Consider the following 16,633-nt stretch of genomic DNA (forward strand, 5'->3'; position numbering starts at 1 on the left):
CATCAGGCAGGTAGTGTGCCAACTAGTAGCAAAATTTGAGGGAGGCAAATCTCACAGTAGTGTGAAACCCCAGTCATCACACTTAAGAACCACAGAAGGACCCCACTCTTTTTTTCTGGCGGCTGGCCTGTAAGGGGATCCGAACCCTTGACCTTGTTCTCAACACCATGCTGTCCCAAGTGAGCTAACTGGCCAGCCTCCAGTATCTTTTTAATATGCGTGCATGTGGGTGTCTTTAATTCTTATAGTATCTAGCATAGTAGCTTACCTGTGAATATTCAGTACTTTTTGAATAAGTAAATATTGCTTCCTTGCTTGGAATCATTAAAGTTTAAAGCAGCTTTGTGGACAGACAATCATTCTAAGATGAGTTTTAATTTTGTGATTACATTTTTTTGTGATTGTAGTTATCTCTGTACAACCTGCAGAAGAAAAGAGATCCTTAGTATTACTTTGCTTCGGGTACACAAAAAATTGACTTTTTTTTTTGGCGGCTGGCTGGTGTGGAGATCCAAACCCTTGACCTTGGTATTATAACACCATGTTCTAACCAACTGAGCTAATTGGTCAGCCCCGACTTATTTTTTTAAAAGGCTAGGCTGACCCAGTGCAAAGTTTAAAATTATATGATTTTTTAAATGTTAGTTTCTGACCTAAACTAAAGGTATAGGTGGACCTGCTTGAGATGTCTGTCCCCCCCCCCCCCCCCCCCGTGCCGGCACTCAGCCAGTGAGTGCACCAGTCATTCCTATATAGGATCGGAACCCGCGGCGGGAGCGTTGCCGTGCTCCTAGCGCAGCACGCTACCGAGTGCGCCACGGGCTCGGCCCAGAGATGTCTGTTTTTATGGAAAGTGTTTTTATTGCATGCCTTTATAATCTTTCACTGTACTGAGAGCCTTTCCTTAAATATCAGCTTTTAGCTATGTTAAATTAATAGACTTTAAAAGATGTAATCTAAATTAATGGTTTAAATATAATTATGCTTTGGAAGTGTTTTCTCTTAAGTGACTTAATCTTAAAAGCAGGCCTGCTCAGCATCTGGGAAATGCAAATCAAAACCACACTGAGATACCATCTAACCCCAGTTAGGATGGCTAAAATCCAAAAGACCGTGAACGATAAATGCTGGTGAGGTTGCGGAGAAAAAGGAACTCTCATACATTGCTGGTGGGACTGCAAAATGGTGCAGCCTCTATGGAAAATGGTATGGAGGTTCCTCAGACAATTGCAGATCTACCATACGACCCAGCTATCCCACTGTTGGGAATATACCCAGAGGAATGGACATCATCAAGTCGAAGGTATACCTGTTCCCCAATGTTAATCGCAGCACTCTTTACAATAGCCAAGAGTTGGAACCAGCCCAAATGTCCATCATCAGAAGAGTGGATACGGAAAATGTGGTACATCTACACAATGGAATACTACTCAGCTATAAAAACGAATGAAATACTGCCATTTGCAACAACATGGATGGACCTTGAGAGAATTATATTAAGTGAAACGAGTCAGGCACAGAAAGAGAAATACCACATGTTCTCACTTATTGGTGGGAGCTAAAAATTAATATACAAATTCACACATACACACACACACACACACAAAAAAAAATCCCGGGGTGGGGGGAAGAAGATATAACAACCACAATTACTTGAAGTTGATACGACAAGCAAACAGAAAGGACATTGTTGGGGGGGGAGGGAGAAGGGAGGGAGGTTTTGGTGATGGGGAGCAATAATCAGCCACAATGTATATCGACAAAATAAAATTAAATAAATAAATAAATAAATAAATAAAAGCAGGCCTGAATATGGGACCTGTATAAAACAATTATGTGGTACTATTAATTGCTAAATTGCTATATATACCATGTAAGATTGAGTATAGCTACTATTTAGTTTGTCTCTAGATTTTTGGACTGCTTTTCAATCTTAACAAATTCTTCATATTATATGAACTACTCATGAAATTTTTCCTTTTTCACTGCTCTCTATAGCACTCATAAGAGCTGGACCATTTAGGATAAACTAGAACATTTTATGTGTTTATGAAAACTTGCATAAACTTAGTGTTTTGATTTCCCACAATCCTCCAAAGGACTATTTATTGAGAGTTGTGTTGATATTTTAACTGTCACAGTTTCAGAAGTTGAGTTCAATGAACATTTGTTGAAAGGTGCCTATTTCTAAGCACTGGGTGTAAGAAGAGTAAGACACGGTCCATACCCCAAAAAAGTTTGGTTGGTGGTAAGTTCTCACAAGATTTACTTCATCTGAGCAGCACTGGGATTGAGGGAACATCTGAAAGCTACTGTCTTGGAAATTTTTGAGGAAGTGCTTCTAAAATATTTTAAAATACTTGAGTCACTTCAATTTGTTTGAACAGAGGAAATTGATATGAAAAGTCTTTTTTAATTTTATAGTATGTTCCTTTTAAAAAAATCTTTCTGATAGTTTTTGTGTTTTATACATTTCTAACTTTTTGCCTGAAGCATCTCTTTAGTTTTTTGGAAAATGTCCTACATAGTACTAGCCTTCAAACCATCACAGTACATTTTCATTGTAAGATAAACGTGATCTTTGTGCTAGCTAGAAACTCTTTATAAAGCTGTAAGGTATGATAAATTACTATTTTATTTTTTAACATGCTTTAAGCATTTTGCAGTCCAATTATATAGTTGAGGATGATGCATTTTAATATATCTGAAGCTAATATTTTCAAGTAAGCAATCAGTTTCTATTACATCAGATTATAATTTTTTTGTAATATTTTAATTACATGTTAAAGTGTGTATAAAAAATTTGAAATGTTCATAAATATGTTTAATAGCAATTATCTTTTTAAGAGTAACATTTATGGACATTTAATGAAAATATATGAAGAGAAAGCACAATTATCCAGTAATACTGTGATATACTATTTTATTCTTCAGTGTTTCTTAGATGTTGGTTAGCTTTCAGCTGTATAAGTGTCATATGTTGTTCATGTAATGAGAATTTTAAAAGGTCTATTAAGTTCTTTTGTTTAAAAAATGAATGTTTTACTAGTCTCAGAAACTGGAAAATGGCAATGCAAATTGTACATGATAAGAGTTGTTAGATGTGTAATTATTGAATTTCCTTTTTAAAAAATATTTCTGACTTTGGTACAAAGTAACTTTATTTCATAACACAAATGCAGTAGAACAGGTTTTCAGATCCTTATCAATGGTTAAAAAATGAGTGCCTCATATGAAAAAAATTACAAATATCCATATTTCTTTGTTTAAACCGGCTTTCAAAATAGAGTCCCTATCAGTTGTCTTTTTTTCAGTGATTAAAATGTAAGATTAGCTTTGGTTAGTTCAGTGAGCCAGAGTATCCAATCACTTTAAAAAATAAACTTCAGATATATATAAAATAGAAAAGAATATTGGGTCAGAGTTTTAAATAGACAAGAATCTTGTTTAGGTCAAAGACTAAGTAGACATTGCCCCACTGGATGAAAAATTGCATTTGAGAAAGTTTAAATTTTTATCTATCTGTTGTGTTACTTAGTCACTGAGAATGGAAAGCAGAGGGCTACCTTGTTAGCTCAGTTGATTAGAGTGCAGCCTTATAACACCGTGGTCACGGGTTCAGATTTCCATACCAAAGCTCCTAAATCCAGGCATTGTTACTGGCTGTAAATGATGTGAATTCAGGATTAACAGATAGCTTTGTGGCATGTCATCTGGCCTCACACATTTCTCAAAGGATGATCCTGTGTTACAGGAGGAGAACCTTAAAGTTTGATATGAACACACGTAGCTCTTGACTATTAGTAAAGAAGTAAAGTTTGCACATTGCTTGAAAGAGGGGTAGGATGCCACCTTTGAAGAACTGAATGTAGATGCAGCTGAAACCAAAAGCTTTTAACTAACATCCAAGCCCCATTAATCTCTGCAAGTTGAGCAGTGGTCCTAAATCATTGTTCAGCCCTAATGTTTCTTCAGTGGAGCAGTTATTCATAGCAGCTATTTGGTATGACTTCCATAGTTTTTAAAAGGCTTTTAATAAATCTCAGGTACAAGACCCACTCAGGTGGGTTGGATGTTCTTTAAGAGAAGGTCCGTTGTAAAAATATGAGTTTATAGTAGAAAATCCCAGGCAGGAAGAGATTGCAACCATGTTTCTCTTAGATTTTTATCTCTAGGTATTTTGTCCAAGCATATTTGAGTCCATGTTTCCCAGTTTCTGATGTTGACACTACCCCACGTACTCTCTAAGGTCTTCTGGCCTACATATGATTGCTTTTGTTCTACTGATCCAAAGTTGGGTAAAAAAGAATTTAGAAAATCCAGAGGAAGAAATTATAAAAGCTTAGAAATTAATTCACAAAACAAAAAATTTTTTTTATCATAAGATGACATGAACAGGTAAGTTAACTCACAAAACTTATTTTCAGTCCCCACTTTAATGTGTCACAACCACACGTATTACCTTTTAATATTATGGCATGATCTATCTGTCCCCACTGCCAAAGAAATATGTTTTCTGCATATTTCAAAAGCATGTCCTTCAGGTTGAACCAGTTGCTGATTTTTTTTTTTTTAGCAGTCTGAGGGGTTTCTAGTTCTGGCCTTGTTTGCAGATAGCCATCATATGAGCCCAGGGTAGGCTGAGCAGGAAAAATCTTAACATGGCTCTGGTTACTTATTCTTTTGGTTACTGATTATGTTCACATCTCCCAAAAGACCAGTTTTCCCTCTTTTCTTCTCTCTAGAAGGCTATAAGAACTGAAATGGAATTCTGATAAGGGTAGGGAGGCACTTAAATTAGCTCTCCTAGAAATTTAGAAATGAGATGGGATCATTTAGATAGTGATGAGCCCTGGGACTTTGAGGTCAATAAACCTGTAGCTGAATGTCCTGTATGAGCAGAGAAGGACGATCTTGACAGCAAAGAAAGCAATCACCCAGCAAGAAGCAAAAACAGGTACTGTATTACCCAGAAAGAGAAGCTGTCTGAAATCTTTCCAGTAAGGCCCAACTGTACTTTCACTTTATTTTATACCTGTGAGATTCTCCTGTATCTTTTGTTTCTTTCTTAAGCTACTTTGAGTGGGTTACTGTTCCTACTATCAGATATCACTAAGGTATAATACCCATTCCTGATTTTTAAAGTCTTAGAAAGCTAGAGACCTAGAATTACACTACTGTAACACAATAAAGAATACTGATCTCAAACCAACACCCATTCTATAAATTCATTATTAATTTAAGGGAATAGTCTAGAATGACAAGAATATATGCCTAAGAGTAGTCATCACAGTATTTTTTTTAATCCAACATTAGGGGAAGGATTGGTTTGTACATCCATAATATGGAATGATTTTAATGGCTGCATAATATTATGGGAAGTTTTTAGCAGAAAAATCACGTTGTGTTATAGAAAAGAACCAAAATTAATTTGTATATAAAATATGATGGCTAACTGTCTAAAAATGTATAGAAAAGGTAGAAAATACTACTCATTGCTGCTGACTAATAGGATTATAAATGAGTTTTTTCTGCTTTCTATAACTTGAACTTTACAAGATAGTACTTCTCCCCAAAAGGAGGAATAAAAGAAGGAAATTGACCACCCAAATCAGCACTTAAATCTCAGGTAACTCAGATTCATACTCCTTCAGAATTAAAATTTTATTTATTATTATTATTTTTTTTTTTTAAAGATGACTAGTAAGGGGTTCTTAACCCTTGACTTGGTGCTATCAGCACCACGTTCTCCTAAGTGAGCAAACCGGCCATCCCCATATAGGGATCCGAATCCGGGGCCTTGGTGTTATCAGCACCATACTCTTCCTAAGTGAGCCACAGGCTGGCCCAGAATTAAAATTTTAAATTCAGCTTTGTGGTAAAGGAATATTTTAAAAATATTCCAGGGAAATTTTTTTTCTATTTTGAAGAGGCTTTTGTGTTCTTTAAGCTGGGCTTGTTGCTTAAAGGCTGTAGACTTTAGGGATGATTCTCCAACTTCTTTGAGATTGGCAAATCAGCTAAAGCTGTGAACATAGTGCTTACCACACATAGTAAGCACTCAACTTGTATTGAATAAGTTGTTGAATGTATAAATGCAGTGCTCACATCACTTTTTGTAAATGATACCCAAAGCATATGGTTATGAGAACCGAGTTCAGAGTTTTACTAACTTGCTTGTATATATGAATCACCTGGGGATCTTGTTAAAATATAGAATCTAATTGAGTAGATCTGGGGGTGGGGGGGTGCTGAGATTCTGCTTTCCTAACATGTTCTTAGGTGATTCCAATACTGTTGGGATACTTTGAGTTACAAGAAGCAATTGGATTTATCCCAGTTGAAGGTGATAGGCACAGTAATTACCCAAAATTGGAAATTCAACTTGAGGAATGTCATGGTAATTGTGTTATGGAACAGTATTACAAAATGGGAAGATAGTTTTGATGCCATACATTAAGTTTATAGTTTTTAGGTAAAGCTACCAGATTTGTTTGTGTATAATCATGCCATATTTCGTAACTAAACACCATTTTGCAAAGACTTAACTATTTGGAATGGCAAAGCCAGCAACTACATAGTTGGTTCATATTGTTATAGTCAAAGTATTTTGGAGAGAAGCCAGAACATTAAAGTTAATTTTTAAATAAGGATAGTTATGTGTAGATGCATAACATGAGAAAATGGTGCCAATTTTGGGTGAAAATTGAGAAATTTTCAGAGACCGTTTTTTTCTCTCATCATGCTTGAACTATTTCTCTGGGCATATCATTAAACTGGACACTATAGAGTTGAGTGCTTTCCAATAGAAGGTCTAAGAGAAAGAAACCACTGGAAAATTGCAAGTGGAATCCTGTTATAACGTGCCTGAATGAGATTGAAAACTTGGCTTTTGAACAAAAAAAAATCTTGGCATTGTAGCCAGTAAGATTTCCTAAAGCAACTTCTGCCTGTTTATTTAATCCATATCGAATAATTCCATTGATATCTCAGCCTGCAAAAATTCCATTTTCCTTGGAATCCATCATTTTTAGCGACAGTGTTTTGGAATTACATTCATCTAAGTTCTCCATTGCAACAAAAAATTAAATTTAAGATTATATTTTACATTTGTTGCCAGAACCTTTTTTCCTGCTCCAGTGGGTTTTCCCCAGTGTTAATGAGCACTTTTAGAAATGTCAATTAAATTTTTAAGGCAAAGGAAATAGAATTTGGGAGAATTTACTTTTTGCATCTCTTTATAGGATTGTGGTTCCCTGTCTTATTTTTAGTTTTCAGAATAAATTAGATGTATAAAACGTTTAAAGGGCTTTTATTTATTGGAGAATTACAAAGTTTGAAAGGTACATGAGAATTTAACCTACACCATGCCAGAGTAATTATTCAATTCATCGTACCAAACAAACTATTGGCATTGTGTAGACTCAAAAGATATTACCTAAATTTTGTCTTGCAGTCATTTGGCCTGAGGTTGAAAGTTTTTTGTTTTTTCCTGCTAACTAGATTTTAAATTTTCATCAAGACTTTACTTAATTTTATTTTATTTTTTCTTTATTAACTTAGTACATGTTTCTTAGTATGCGTTCTTTAGTGTGTTATCATGAAATGAAAGATTTGGGTGCTTGAAACTTGGAAAATTTTATGCCTTTTTAAAAAGGGTATATTGCAAATCGTGAAAAATGAAAAAGCTAAAAGCTTTCCCCTTTTCTACCTCCCATTATAGATATAAGGAATAGTTGGGTGGTTGGGTACCTCACATAAGTTACCCTCACTTAGGCATGGATTTGATTCTCAAGGAGATCAGTTACCTTCATTCAGTTCTAATAGTCAACGCCTGCGTGCCAGCCATGTGTCCTACAAATGCATGTGTTTCATCACAGTAGGGACTGAGTGGGTACAGTCTCTTCCGTAAGTGCTACTTGAAGAAACCCACTAAGCTCACCAATATGTAGATCGTTTTGAAGTAAACAAGAGGGCATTTATGAAATGGTCTCAAGAAATTTAACGATGTCTCCTTCCACACAAAGGTACTAACAGTAGAAATAATTTTAAGAAAATAGATTAAAATAAATTCACAATATGTAAGCATCCATTTATTCTGAGAGTTGTGATAATACTGAAGTGAGCTAACGTGTTATTCTTGTGATTATAGCCACACACAGTAGGGGGCTCCACGGTTGAAATCCACAAGTTCGTGTCCCTGGAGGGTGGAATGCAGGCTGAGGACCGGGTTATATGTCAAGGACTCTTCAGTTTTAAAAAGCTCATACAAAAAGCTGATGAATTAGAAATTTTAAAAAACAAACGCCCTTCACCACAGGTAGTTTGAGAAGCACTGGTTGGGAACGTTGCTACTACATAACAATATTACTCGATGAACAAATGAATGAATAAAAAGGTGCCATTGGGTAAAAAACTTTTCTTATACTAGTATTTATGTATTGTGTATAACTTGGTTTGTCCAATATGTGTCTATTATCTGTAATAAGGTGAATGATTATCGAGTTAGGGTCTTCCACTTATTAACCATGTATCTGCAAGCCAGTCAGTTAACCTTCCTTGGCCTTTACATTCAGGTTCAAATGAAACAGTGAATGTGAAAGTACTTTTTGTAAAATTGGGTTTACACGTGAGGTTTCATTGTTACTAACCCATTTTTCATTCTAAGATCCAGCATTACCACTCTTCTCTATAAAATATGAATTATGAAAAAACTAAAAACATTGTTTAGAAATATATAACACAGGAAGAGAATATTGCCATTAAATAAAAGCTGGTTTGACTAAAACCCCAGTTCTCTGCTGGCTTACACTTCCACACATCTTTATGATGTCCACATTGTATCACAGCAATAAGAAACCCCCGAAATCCTGAAGTGCTTTCAGAACCACAAAGCAGAAAATACATTATGTTTGATATAGTTTTAGGCAAGTATGTTTTACAGTATTTTAACTCTTTAAAAATTATTCAATATGGCCACATGGAACCTGCCTATTACCTGGGTAATATTATTAACCAAATCTCCCTATATGCCAGTAAAAGTTTATTAAATACTATACTACCTTTGAAGAGGTATGTTAAAGAAAAAGAGAAAAAGATATATACTATCGATGTTCACGTATATGATGAAGTTTTCTGCAAAATTATCTGTCAGAAAAGCGGGTGTTGCTTTATATTTGGGTCTTTACTACAAAGTCATATTACAGAGCACTCTCTCAATTACATAACTTTGGCAACAAACTGCCTTAAGAAAAACACATTAGCCAGGAAATTACCTCACTCAATGTTAGTTTTAGATGCTTATAGAGGTCACTGAAGAATTGTGAGAAAAGGTAGCAAAAGAATTTAACATGAATTTAATCACTTATTCCTTACAGTCAGTAGTGTGGCTATCAATGTAAAGAAGCCTTGTAAAGATCACTTTAAAAAATAATACTGTATGTGATTATGTTGCAAAGATCAAGAATAAACACCTATAAGATGCATTAGATATATTATTATACAAATGAATAATTTCCATGGGCCTCTGTTATGGAATGAATTGTGGTCACCCCCCCTTAAAATTGGTATGTTAGAAGCCCTGACTCCTAATATGGCTATTTAAAAATGGGGCCTTTAAAAAGGTAATTAAGGTTAAATGAGGTAATTGAGATGGGCCCTAATCCAAAATGACTGGTGGTGTTATAAGAAGAAGAAATTAGGACACAGACATGTACATAGAAAAGCAACATGGATGAACTTAGAGAAAATTAAGTGAAATAAACCAGGCACAGAAAGAGAAATACCATGTCATCACCCATAAATTGGAGCTAGAAAAAAGAAAAAGATACAAGAATCACAATAATTTGCTGAATTTTCAAAAGGAGAGAACGGAATGGAACTGAGGCTACCAGAGGTGGGAAAGGGGGAGGGGGAGGGAGGGTTAGTAAGAAATTGATAAAGGGCCACAGAAAATGATTACATTGTGTAATAATAAATATAATAATTATCTTGGCGGTGGGGGAGACCATGTGAAGACACAGTGGGAAGGCAGCCATCTGCAAGCCAGGAAGAGAGGCTTCCGGAGAAACCAAGCCTGCTGACACCTTGATCTTGAACTTCAGCCTTGAGAACTGTGAGAAAATAAATTTCTGTTGTCTAAGCCACCCAGTCTGTGCTATTGTGCTATGGCAGCTTTAGCAGACTAAAAGAGCATCCTATACACTGGTTCAAATGGTGGAGTATCCCAAATGAGACGGAAGTTCAGATGATTTTTCCCTAGAAACATTCTAGATGATTCAGAGTGGAACTAGTGATGAGAAGACAGTGGCAAAGATGACTGTGAAGAGTTGATTAAAATTGTTCTATAAAATAAGCAATGTCTTAAAAATAACATTTTTTAAACATCAAAAGTTAACATTTAGGGCTGGTCAGCCAGCTCAGTTGGTTAGAGCACGATGTACCACCAGGGTCAAGGCTTCAGATCACCATACCGGCCAGCCACACACACACACACACAAAAGTTAACCTTTAACTATTTCATCTATATCCTTTTGAGTTTATCTATTTGAGTTTCCCAAAAAACTTAGATTGCCTTTTTTGTTTGCAGCTGGCCTGTAAGGAGATCCAAACACTTGACTGGGTGTTATCGGCACCACACTCTACCAAGTGAGCTATAGATTGCCTTATTATTAGGATTTATGCAAATACGCTTTTTTCAAATTAGAATAAAGTATATTCCTGCAAATGAAGACATACCATGCTATTATTTAGTATCAATGAACAGTCAAATTAACTTTGAAATGAAAATAACATCATTGTGCATAGTGTTCACTTTATTAAAGTGAGCTTCAAATAAGACAAACGCTCTTTAGGTAGGTTTGGTGAGGATTGATCTATATAGTATATAGATATATAGTATAAATAACTTTAAATATAATACCTCAAATTAGAACCCTCTCCTTTATCCCATGCCCTGACATCAGTTGCCATTGGGCCATCCTTCTGCCTGGCAAATGGGCTTTCTGGTTTGGATGACAATTGTTTTCTGGTTCAAAGAAAATGCTGGTTTGGGGGCTAGCTGGTTAGCTTAACTTGTTTTAACACCAAGGTCAAGGGTTCAGATCCCAGTACCGGCCAGCCGCCAAAAAAAGGAAAAAGGAAATGGTAGTTTTCACTGTGTATAAATGCAGACATCCAGTGATGTCTTCCCATTTCTTTGCTTTTTGGTGTTCTTTTTACCTTTAGAAACCATGTGAGTATTTCTCATTCTAATGAGGTACAGGTAGTCCCAAATCATGCATTTTCTTGAAATATTTATACAGAAAAGTCAGTCTCTTCCCAAGTTCCTCAGTGAAGATATCACATTATTGAGAAAGGACTTCACTTTGAACGAGGACATGCTCCAAGGTGGAGATACATGAAGCATTGATTATAAAACAGGAGACACTTAAACAAAAGTTTTCTAGCCTAGTTTTCTCTATGACAAAATAGACAAAAAGCATGCATATACTGTACCGTTGTCTCCCAAGTTTCCCTACCAGGGAAATTTCCATCCAAATCAGAAGCAATTGCACCAACCTAAAGAGCTTTTCTCGTGAAGAGGTGAAAACTTGTGAACTGCAGCATGTCAACTAAATGATATGAATATGATTATTGCCTTTCATTAAAATAAACATAAGGAGATACATAAAAAATAGATAATAGGCTATAAACTGAAGCATGAGTTTCTGTCAGTGGGGATTTAGGTGCATGTAGTTTCCATGCAAATGAACTTAGATGCTTCCCAATTCCACCTACTCTGGAGAATATAATGACACGTAAAGGAAATCATTCATGTGAATAGCATCTAGAGTCTAAAGAGAGGTTGAATTACAATGTGCCTACAACTCTGGTAGTGTGCTTTCCCAGGGGATCTGGGTTACATCTAATACCAGTTGCTACATTGTTACATTCCTGTAGCACCTAGTATAATGCTGTGTATTCAAGAGATAGTTAATAAGTGCAAATTAAACCAGTCAGTAAGAGTCTTGTCAATATAGCCGTAGCTTTGGAAAGCTGGAGAAGGGAAAGTGAAAACATGGGTGGGTATTGGGAATTTATTTATTTTTTTCACTATAACCTTCAATTCTTTTTCATTATACAGATATTTCTGTAGTGCATACCATAAAGAATGTGAAAGTTATAGAATTAGGGTATCTATGAGAAAATAGACCAGTATATTAAATTGAATAAAATGTATGCTGCTGGAAAAATGATCCTGGAGTATTTGTCAATGGCGTGGGTGTCGATCCTCATGCTCATGTAGCTGCTTCTGTGACTTTTCCTCTGGGGAGAGCACCTCTCCGAGGCCAGGGTCAGTTGCACCATCATCCTGTCGGGCTTCTCTCCGTTCTCCGTCATGTAGTTGCCCAGGTCGTTCACCTCCCCATCGCTGTAGCTGCCATCTAGCTGTGGTGTGGGCTGAGATAACCCACAGGTGCAGGGAGGCTGCGAACACAGCAAACGCACATTGGGATGTGCCCCTTGGCGTCATCTCTCAGAACCCTTCAAAACAACTGCAGAGTGGAGGGTGTTGCCTTTTTCTAGTTTCTTTTATTCCCAGTTTGGGGAGGGGAGAGTAGAAAAATAATGGTGGTGTCACAGGAAACATTCTCAAATAGCAGGTATCCATTTTATTGAACTAAAGTCTACAAATCGACTCTTAGGAAATATCACAATGTCATACCAGGGACCAATAAGAATGTTTGTGGTTAGATAAATCGCCTTGTTCTTCATGAGAGCCTAAACTGGTACGAGCCCTGATAAAAATTTATAGATCTCGTTATTATGCGTGTGTGTTTGTCATAGGGATGGGATTCGGAAAGGTGCAGCATTGTGGAGGTAGATCACTACTACACGGTTAGAGTCTTCTGGAGGAGATAACCATTGAGCTGCAGGCTGGAGGAAGAAAGGAAAGCCAGGTGGGAGGGGAGATGACCTGGGAAATGATGGGAGATGTATGAGGCCACATAGGAAGGAAAATTTCCTAGAATGGGGGATGTTCTTCCCTGGAGTGTTCTTTTATTACATGTCTATGTTCATGAAAAATTTGTTCCACCATGTAAAGTTGTCATTTATTTTTCTCCTGGGATTCCCTCACTAACCTATGAACACCACCAAGATTAAAGGGACCATGTCTTAGTTGAGTTGGCTTAGCGGCTCCTGGAAAATGGGAGGTGCAAAATAAATGTTTCAATGAAAGAATACATCCTTCTTTCATTGAAAGAAGTAGCCCAGAGTAACTTTCACTCTGTCTTCGCATACGTCATTTTGTGTGATCTTCACAACTCAGAGAAGTGGGCAGAGGAGGGGGTATCATGACAGAGCTTACAGAGACGGTCTGACCAGGCTCCATCCCACCCAGACACTTTAAGCCCATGGTAAGGTCACCTTCTCCCGCAGCTTCCGCTCCTTGCGCTCCTGCACCGTGGTCAGGTAGTTGACCGCTGCATACTCCAGCACCGAGAGGAACACGAACACAAAGCTGACCCAGAGGTAAATGTCCACGGCCTTGATGTAGGACACGCGGGGCATGGAGGCGTTTACACCCGTGATGATGGTGGACATGGTCAGCACCGTCGTGATGCCTGCAAGCAGACACTGAGTGAGTAAAAAGCATTTGTCTTTCACCAAACCCTGGGTGGCTTCGTGCCTCTGCTGCTTTGTCTGTACTGTTCCCGCTGCCTAGAATGTCTGCACCCCGCCCTCTGTCTAGCAAACACCTACTCATCTTTCAAGACTTAGCTTTTAAAAAGCTCTTCCTGTCCCTCAACCCCTCATCCCCATCCTTTCCCCTCTGTATATTCTGTACATTCATCATAGCCTCTGAATCACTGTACCCTTCTGTAGAGAACCCCAGACATTTTGGCATTAAGACATTTATTTCAACTCAATTATTTAAAAATAAGAGATTGCATATATGAGCAGGTATATATGTTTCTTGTAACTACTGCTCCATCAAGGGGAAAAAGTGTACCAGGTTTAATGTTGTATCCTGGCTGCTGCTGTCCAGTCCTACAGTCCATTATCAGAGGTCAGGATGCCTCTGGCAGCCACTGCCGAGCTGGGCCTGTCTGCCCTTTTAGCAATGTTGACACATGAAAATTCAGAGGTCAGTTTTACCAAAGTCATTTATAGGAGACAGATTTTAAAACTAGAATTTATATTTGGCACAGTAACTGTTCAAGCTACAGAACAACTGATAGAGAACAGGGCATCTGTCCGTGGAAATTTGCCTGGGATTTCAAATTAAGCTCAGAACATTTGTTCAGCAAATATCAAATCACAGGGATTGGGGTCATCCTCAGGGCCAGATGCAATCCAGTTTCACTAAAACCTGATGGGTCACACACTGTCTTGCAGCCCCCGAACTGTCTGAGCAGTGGTGGTATGTGTGAGTAAGTGGGTACTATACTGAAAGGGAGAAAGACAGTTGATGGCAAATAGCTATTGATGGAATGCTTATAGAGTAGGGATTCTCAGACTTGAGAATGTGTAAGAATTACTGGGAGAACTTATTAAAAAGGCAGGTTCCTGGTCCTCACTCAGAGATTCTGATTCTATAGATGTGATGGAACCCAGGAGTCTTTGTTTTTAACAATTTCACTTAGAGATTCTATTGCAAAGATCCTTTGGACCACCTTTGCAGAAACCTTGTTATAAAATATGATTTCTTATGCAGGTGAGCAGAGAAAGCACCCACAGACCAGGATCACCCACCCTAGAACACAGCTCTAACAAGAATAAAGGTGGGCTGCTTGGATGGGCTCCTACAGGAACCCAGAGACAGTTTTGCTACAGGGATTCTTAATGATGGGATTTTACTAGTGTATAAATAACTTGTAGTTCTCTCAAGTCAAAATGCCAAAAGGGGCACAGAACCAATGTAAAAAGAAATGTTTTATCCGGAAGGAATTACTTGTATTTTCAGATGCTGGGAATGTGCACTTGAGATGTTCCTTACCTAAGGGGACTCTGGCAGGCACAGCTCTGCGGTCGATCCAGAAGGACACCCAGGACAGCATGACCATCAGCGTAGCGGGAAAATAGGTTTGGAGCAAGAAGAAGAAGATGTGGCGACGTAATGTGAAGTTAATGTACAGACGGTTGTACCAGCCTGGGGGATAAAGAAGAAAAGATAGCGCACATCATAGCTCCTTCATAAAGCAGATTTTATTTAGGGAATCATAAATGCCTCAGACACCACACTGGACCCTTACCATGCCTCTGTAAGGTGGAAGTGAGGAGAATCATGAACTGAGTGATTGTATGGGAACCCACACCCCCTGTGTGAATCCATCTCAAGAAACCTTTGGCTCCTGTTCTACACACAAAGGGAACCCTTTGAGAATGTCATTTAAGCTCTTGTTACTCAAAATATGGTCTAAAGTCCAGCAGCCTCACTATCATCTGGAAGCTGGTTAGAAATGCAGACTCTCAGTAATATTGAATATACTAATTATCCTGATTTGAGGATCACATATTGCCCACAGGTATTGATATTCAATGTGATACCCCACAGTATGTACAATCAATTAAGTTTCAATAAGGAAAAAAAAAAAGAAAAGGAATACAAACTCTCGGGCCACAGCCCAGACCTACTGAAATCAGAATCTCCAATTAACAATATTCTTTTTTTTTTAAAAGATGACCGGTAAGGGGATCTTAACCCTTGACTGGGTGTTGTCAGCACCACGCTCAGCCAGTGAGCAAACTGGCCATCCCTATATGGGATCCGAACCCGTGGCCTTGGTGTTATCAGCACCGCACTCTCCCGAGTGAGCCACGGGCCGGCCCCTCCAATTAACAATATTCTCCGCAGGATTCATATGCACATCAGAGTTTGAGAAGCATTGATTCAAACAACTCCTTTTGAATTTCTTTATGGGTGATGTGTTTTTTTTTTTTTTTTTTTTTTTTAAAAGATGACCGGTAAGGGGATCTTAACCCTTGACTTGGTGTTGTGAGCACCACGCTCAGACAGTGAGCGAACCGGCCATCCGTATATGGGATCCGAACCCGGGGCCTTGGTGTTATCAGCACCGCACTCTCCCGAGTGAGCCACGGGCCGGCCCAATGGGTGATGTGTTTTAAGTTAAAATATGAAGTGAAGGGCCGAGCCCGTGGCGCACTTGGTAGAGTGCGGCGCTGGGAGCGCTGCGACGCTCCCGCCGCGGGTTCGGATCCTATATAGGACTGGCCGGTGCACTCACTGGCTGAGTGCCGGTCACGAAAAAGGACAAAAAAAAAAAAAAAAAAAAAAAAGATTCTTAAAAAAATAAATAAATAAAATAAAATAAAATAAAATATGAAGTGAAACACAACATTGTATTAGGAACAGAATGTTCACAGGTCCACCTATACTTTAGTTCTGCCTTTGTGTTCTTTACAAGGAAAAAATACACGTGGAGGAGTTGAAGGGAAAGGAAGGATGATGGAAGTAAAAGGCAGGATAAGCTTGAGATGCCTAGGACTGAAAATAAAATGGGGACCTGGCAACATTAACTTGGAAACTTGGCAGCCCGGGTAATTATAACGCATTGGACATGCCTCTTGGTACCAGCAAGTGATTGTGGATGGACTGTGGGAATGCTGAGGGTCAAAGGAATGGGGG

At 38.1% G+C, this 16,633-nt stretch overlaps 1 protein-coding gene and 1 non-coding gene across 4 annotated transcripts in view; both read right to left on the reverse strand.

Moving 5' to 3' along the window:
- LOC134379397 (small nucleolar RNA U13) lies at positions 1-101 on the reverse strand. Its single transcript, XR_010023793.1, has one exon. It is a non-coding gene; the product is annotated as a small nucleolar RNA U13 (small nucleolar RNA).
- Positions 102-12,177: 12,076 nt separating this feature from the next.
- The window catches only part of GABRR1 (gamma-aminobutyric acid type A receptor subunit rho1), a 33,443-nt gene continuing 28,987 nt past the window's right edge, over positions 12,178-16,633 (reverse strand). For all 3 annotated transcript variants that reach the window (XM_063097649.1, XM_063097648.1, XM_063097647.1), the window contains 3 exons: positions 14,984-15,136; positions 13,411-13,607; positions 12,178-12,468 (listed from right to left, as the gene is read on the reverse strand). In XM_063097649.1, coding sequence (XP_062953719.1) covers positions 12,178-12,468; positions 13,411-13,607; positions 14,984-15,136 — 641 coding nt within the window. The remainder of the gene's footprint in view (positions 12,469-13,410; positions 13,608-14,983; positions 15,137-16,633) is intronic.

The sequence above is a fragment of the Cynocephalus volans genome, chromosome 5 (genome assembly GCF_027409185.1).
Source record: "Cynocephalus volans isolate mCynVol1 chromosome 5, mCynVol1.pri, whole genome shotgun sequence".
NCBI lineage: Eukaryota > Metazoa > Chordata > Mammalia > Dermoptera > Cynocephalidae > Cynocephalus > Cynocephalus volans.